Genomic DNA, 6,699 nt, shown 5'->3' with positions numbered 1-6,699 from the left:
TACAGACATTTAACAACTGGTTTGCTGAGAATCTGGAAACATATCTGCTTAAGTTGCACTTTTTTATTAACACATTCATAGCACTGTCAAAAGGAATATCTAGAATCTAGAATAATTTATCATTCTATTACTTCTATTTTTAAATCTAATTATTTCACAGAATCAGCACTATGAAAAATTCAGCTTCAGAATAACTTAAAGCAAAACCCAAAAAACATTACGAAATTTCCAAGGAAAGAGTCTTTCATTCACTTAAAGATTACTTGAGAAGCAGGACATGTTACTACAAACAGATTACTACAAATCCCTTACTTTCCCTTATGGGATTTTCTGTTATCTATAAAAGCACCTTCAGTTCGTGAACTATTCTCCTTTGACATATTTCAATATTTTTTCTTTATAAACCTGAAAACAGCAAGGTCAACAAACAAATACTTAAGTACTTATCAAAACACTATATTATTTCTTATAGTCTATAAATTCTATAAACTAGACATCAGTTTTATTATTATATACTCTACACAGCAATCCAGATACTGATAAACAGGTATACAACAGAAATCAAATTCTCTTAACTGAAGCCTTCACTGTAAAATTGACTGTAAGTTTTTTCCCCAGTGCTTACAATGTATTTTGTTTACATGTTTTACAAAATACCATCAAATATTCCAAGAAAGGGCTTGACATCATTGACTTCATCATCAAGAAGACATCTAAAGAAGATTAAGCAAACAAACAAACAAATAAGGTACAGCTCATCAAAGCACATGAAATCAGGAACACTATATAGAGTCAAGAGAAACCAAGACAAGCAAAATAATTTAATTTCTCTTTCAAGAACAGCTAATTGTTGTTATTATTGTGAAAACTAAACTTTTTAACAATGAATATTAGAAACTAAAATGTTGCCTAAAGGTCTGTGTTCCACGAAGAACTAAGCACTGGAACACTGAGGAAAAAGAAAAATATATGTAAATTTTTATTACCTAGGATCTACTTCTTTTTCCTGTTCTTTCGTGAAAATAAAAAAATCTTCCTTCCTAGAGAATTTAGAAGAGTCTATTTCTGACATGGCAGAACACTGTACATTTTTTAGCTCTTGAGAAGGACTTGAATGCTTTTTTTCTTGAAAACTGAACTGCAACATAAAAGTTAAAAAGTTCATATAGTTAAACCAACTAACTCAAAGGAAACTGACAGGTTGTTGTAGAATGTAGTACTGGTATTTAACTGATATTATGGTGTTTGACAAGGAACAAGCATGTGATGAATCTAACTACATACTGGATGGAAAAATGATCAAATTGAGTAAATAGTTTTGAAATCATACTATATAAAGTAAATTAATGTCCTATTTCTTTGTATCAGGAATATCCCAATGAACACAAAATGCATGCAGGTTTGGACAACACAGAGAAATTCAGGATGTCCTAACTGATTCCTAAGTCAGATATGGCAGATATATTTACACAGTAAATACTGTTAAGTATAGGAAATTCTGTTATCAATATATTTTTACTCACCGAAGTTATATTTCTGTTCTGTACAGATAAATTCACTCTTGATGTGCTACTGACCACAGAAACATCTGAGTTCTGAATATTGGTCTCATCTTGTACTGTGCATAAACTGAAAATACCAAGTTGAATAATTTCAGTATTTTTACAGAAGTGCAAAAGTATTTGCTTTTCAGTTCAGAATTTTCTCCTTATTTCCCTGCACACTTAAATAAAAACCACATTAAAATCATTCAACAATTCAAACCTTTTAAACATTGAAATTTCATTCACTTTTACAAGTGAAATACCTTCTATATATTTAATTACACAGATGCATGTGAAATACAGACAATATTTTAAACTGAATAAATGTAAATATATAGAAATACCTTCTATATATATAGAAATACCTTCTAAATATATAGAAATACCTTCTATATATTTAATTACACAGATGCATGTGAAATACAGACAATATTTTAAACTGAATAAAATAGTAGTAAATTATATAACACTTACTCTTTCGAAATGTTATTTGTGGCTTTGCTTGTTGTATACTGGCAGAGGGGTTGACACTCATCTGGAATGTGAAGATATTTCCACGTTCCATGAAAGAATGAAAATTTTAAAAAGAGAGTTGAGAAGCAGCCCCAACCTCTTCTAAATATTTCACATGATATAATAAATAATACTTTGAAAATTATTAAGGTGTCTTAACACTTGAACTTTTTCTTCTATGGGTTTTGGGCTAATACAAAGATAAGCAGAGATATACAGTCAGTATACATTATGCAACAACAATTATGCAGTTGCGGGCCACCAAAAAAATTTTAATTGTGACTTTTTCAGCTCTGCCTTCTGTATTAGATTTGTCACAACATATGTGGCATTCAAGGTAGAATAATAAACCTGGCAGTCAAATCAATTAACCAAAAATTTCAGGTAGTTCTATTCATTGTATATGACAACAATTTATTCTCAAATAACAGCCTGTAGAGTAATTTGTATATAGGAAAGGAAAAATGTTTGTTGAAATAATCTTACCTAATTCTCTACTGACAAAATTACTAGCAAATACCAATTTCTCATCATCAATATCATCCCAAATACCATCTCTCAGTTCAAAGTCCACATTCAAAGAATCTGAAAAACAATATCTGCTTTTACCTGTACGGCAGAAAAACATGAAGGATTAAATGAAAGATCAAAACAGTGAACATTGTAATTTTAAACATTAGCAATAACTTACTACTCTTTCCACAATTCCAGGATTGCAGTTGTTTCTGAGATACTTCTAAGGTATTATCTACCTGGTCCACTGAAGGTGATGAAGATGACAGTTTATTGCTAGACCTGTTTGGAAAAAAAAAAAAATAAAAAAAAAAATCAATGACGTGTCAGTAAAACAGTTGCAGAAAGTTGCGAAATAATTTTATTCACGAAACAATTCTTAGTAGTACCTTGGCAAGGCTGGCAGTAAAGACTTAGGTGTAAAAACAAATTGTTTGAGATCCACATTTTCCACATGCTGATTTAACATCTGCACCTAAAGAAAGCAAAATATTTTAACTTATAAGATATAAACATATTGAGAACTGTTATTTTTTAACAGGATTAATGACATCATTAATATTGTAAGTTAGCATAATATTTAAATGTCATAAAATCTTTCTGGTGTCTGCTTATCTAATGTCATCAGTTAAAAAGGTTTGAATTATGTGCTTCTAGTGCAGCACCCAGGCAAAGCTAGACTGACTCTCATCTGTATTAGCTATAGGCTAACTAATCCTCTATTGCAAACCAACAAGCAAACTAAACTATGAGGTGGAAATAAAACCCTTCAATACCTCAAATGTCATTCTTGCTGCAGAAAGACCCAGTTTAACACTGCATTCAGAGGAATAAAGTGCAAGCCATGAAATCTTTCAGAGGTTTAAAACGAATATGGATGGTTTTCTTATAAAAAAGTGTATCTACCTGCCTGTGAAAAAAGATCTCTTAGCAGCATGACTAATAAATACCACAGTTTGTTTCATTCAGGTCATATTTTGCCAAACCAAGTCACAGTGCAGTACCTTCCAGCAATGCCTTTGAACCTCACCAACCACAACCTATCAAATGCCATAAAAGAAAAAAAACATAGAGGGCATGCACAAAAGTGGACCATTGGAAGCGTTCCAAAGTGCAGTAGAACCTCTCAAAGATTCCTGGACCTTTGTACTTCTTTACTTTTTGCACTCCGCACAGAAAAGTCAAACTTGAATTCATATTTAGTGATAAAATTCTCTGTGCAAACAATGCCTACAAATATGTAACGGATTAAAATAAACCTATGAAATGGCTGACTGCATTTAAATGAACCTTTAGCCGTTTTACTGGGGGTATAGATGAAACTGAGTTCCTGCTCCTTAAATCAGCTAGGTACAAAGAAAACTTTGTGTCTCCATTCATCTGTGACTTTGGAGGTACGCCAGTTTTACCTGAGAAAATGAAGCAAAATAATCTTCAGATTAATTACAAGGGATAAATCCTAATTCTTTTCAAATGACTTTGAAAAACTGCCACTAAGCTTAGTATCTTCTATTAAAAGATTCTAAAAGATTTAACATGCTAACTACGAGATTTAACACAGTATTTATATAAAAGTGTAACAAGCTTGACATTTTCTTAAAACAGAACCTAAATTCAAAATATATTAATCATTGTAGTTCTTATAAAAGTGCTGTTAACAAAGCTATTTATAACTGGTTTTATGACTGCATCATTACAACAACTCAGGCCCCATTCTCTTGCTTGTATTGTTTCTGTGACTTAGCCATTGGTATGATGGGACCTGTTCTAAATTGCATTTGTCCAAAAGTATCAGAAGTAGTAGATTTAATGAAACTCACAGCAGTCATGCCCACACACATCTTTATTTTTACAGCGGTGGTTGCATTCTCTGTTTCCATATTTCTTGTAAGCAATCTCTTGTTTAGATCTGCCTCCTAGATAAATATAATACAGGGATTCAAACAGTAATATTAGATATCAAACACCCATGATTTTTCTTACTTTCAAAATCATCAAAGAATTGCACTGTAGTACTTGACAGGCAGAAGCAGCAGCACTGTATTTTTATTACCTTTGAGAAAGAAATAGCAGGGATAAACAAAGATCTAGCTCCCTACTGAAAGCAAAATTCAATTTTCTGTTGACTTTGGTATTAGCCAGATCTGACCATTTACCTGTATCTACTTTTGCTGCTGGCAGACTTTGGGGTGAGCCATAACATATATCACGTGTAGATTCAGCTGTCAGTTTTTGATTTGTAACCACCTTATGTCCCTCTGGTTTTGGTGTTAAGTAGAAAGCTGTATATGCTTGCTGTATATCAAGGCCAACTTGGAAAAAAAAAAGACAAAAATACTAAAGATGGTTTTAAACTGTTTCTATATTGATGCCTTGAAGTGGCTACCTGAAAACAGAGGCTACACAAGATTGAAAGAATAAAGTGGGTATTTATTTGAAGGGCCTTCAAAGGTACACCTCGGGGTCAAAAACCGCTGAGGGGCTCCACCCAAGATGGCTGCTGGGTCACGGGTTTTTCACACTTTTATGAGTTTGGTCCATTTGCATATCAGGGTTAGTTTTCCAATTATATTTTCAGGCAATGATGTAATTACCCCAAGTTTGCTCCCCCTGTCAGAGGCTTTAGTTTACATATTTTGGGGCCTGGGGCAACAAGGTGTCATTGAGTTCAGGCCCAGAGAGGGTTTGTTATGTCTAACCAGCATGAGAGAACAGCAGCTAACAGGCTATATTAAGTTTCAGAGTTACATACTAAGCAGTACAGGATTTGAAAAATATAAAAGTTAAAACCTAAGGCACCAATACTACTGATACCAATACTACTACTGATTATCTTCAGTTTTCTGAAGTGTTTAAGCAAGTAAATGTTATTCAAATATCATGGAAATTTGTTAAAATAATTTGCCCTTAAAGCACACTCTTATACGACCAGATTCTTTAGGATTGAGATTAAAAACTCTAAACATTTCCAGAATTAAAGATATAGTTGATAGAAGAACAACAAAATTAGTCCCTTTAACCAAATGTCCTTGTATTGTTTTAAAAGTAAATTTATCTAGGGCTTTGCACTGCTGATAAAATTTCAACTTTTAAATTGTACTACAGTCCGTGTTCAGGAGTATCAGCAGCTCTGTAGTGGCAAAGGCATAAAATGAGTATGTTGATAATACTTCTCAAGTTGAATGCTAATATCATGAGAGACTGAGAGACACCCTTTGTAAAGAGATTAATTTTGTCTTTTATTATGGAAATAAAATTTGCTGGAAAACCAGACAGGCTTTTAAAAAATTTGAGACTTCCTTCAAGTCTGAAATAGGAAGAGACTTCAAAATAGAGACTAGGAAGACCTGGGTTTACTCTAATTTCACTGTTACCAGTTTCAGAAAAATTAACTGTTGTGCTGAGTTTTACTGAACTCAGTACAACATGTAGATAAAAGGACAATTTTCTTAATTTCTGTGTGGTTAGAAAACCCTTCATTTTCCAGAGCCGCAGGTCTAGCTATAGAAACATTGATTATTCCAGGCTTGATTATTGTAATAATCTCAATGTTCAATATTTACCATGGAAGCATCAACTACACTTCAGTTAATCTAACACACAGCAATTTTCTTTACTGGTGGGGCATGATGACAGAATTTAATGGAGCCAGTCTAATTTTAAATTTTTTTTCAAAGTTTTGTGTTTCAAGGTCCTAAGGGTCTCTCCTCATCTGCTACTATAGTTCCAATTGTACGGAAATTGGCACTGAGAGACCAATGTTTAAATTTGCACTACATTTTCAGGTGTAGGAATTTCTTGTTACCAAAGTGGAGATGAATCCATATCCAACACCTCTTTACTACAATGCAAAACCTAACCATTCACCAAGACAGCTCTGCTCAGCCTAAATAACCTCTCAGGCTGATAGGTTATCCCTCTGAAAGTTAATTCACTCGAAGGAGGAAAAAAGAGAATCCCAATCTGTATCAACAGGGCAAAACCATTACTGTCTCCTAGTAACAGTTGATGCTTCCCAGTTCCTTAATGTGGTAGTTAATGAAAAAAAACAGATAAGTAATTAGGACAGATAGTATGCAACCCAGTAAAACACATATAATAGAGTTTTGTTTCCAGAACAGCTCACTTT

The 6,699-nt window shown here is 33.1% G+C and overlaps 1 protein-coding gene across 1 annotated transcript in view; it reads right to left on the bottom strand.

Moving 5' to 3' along the window:
- Window positions 1–418: 418 nt before the first annotated feature.
- Window positions 419–6,699, bottom strand: part of HFM1 (helicase for meiosis 1) — a 44,236-nt gene continuing 37,955 nt past the window's right edge. The window contains exons 33-41 of the mRNA XM_082287113.1: window positions 4,727–4,882; window positions 4,391–4,486; window positions 3,861–3,979; window positions 2,960–3,045; window positions 2,749–2,852; window positions 2,544–2,642; window positions 2,019–2,079; window positions 1,524–1,629; window positions 419–713 (exon numbers count right to left, since the gene is read on the bottom strand). Of these exons, the coding sequence (XP_082143239.1) occupies window positions 702–713; window positions 1,524–1,629; window positions 2,019–2,079; window positions 2,544–2,642; window positions 2,749–2,852; window positions 2,960–3,045; window positions 3,861–3,979; window positions 4,391–4,486; window positions 4,727–4,882 (839 nt within the window). The 3' untranslated portion in view covers window positions 419–701. The remainder of the gene's footprint in view (window positions 714–1,523; window positions 1,630–2,018; window positions 2,080–2,543; window positions 2,643–2,748; window positions 2,853–2,959; window positions 3,046–3,860; window positions 3,980–4,390; window positions 4,487–4,726; window positions 4,883–6,699) is intronic.

Source organism: Coloeus monedula (genome assembly GCF_965178545.1).
Source record: "Coloeus monedula genome assembly, chromosome: 9".
Lineage (NCBI taxonomy): Eukaryota > Metazoa > Chordata > Aves > Passeriformes > Corvidae > Coloeus > Coloeus monedula.
This window is presented reverse-complemented; position numbering and strand designations above follow the sequence as displayed.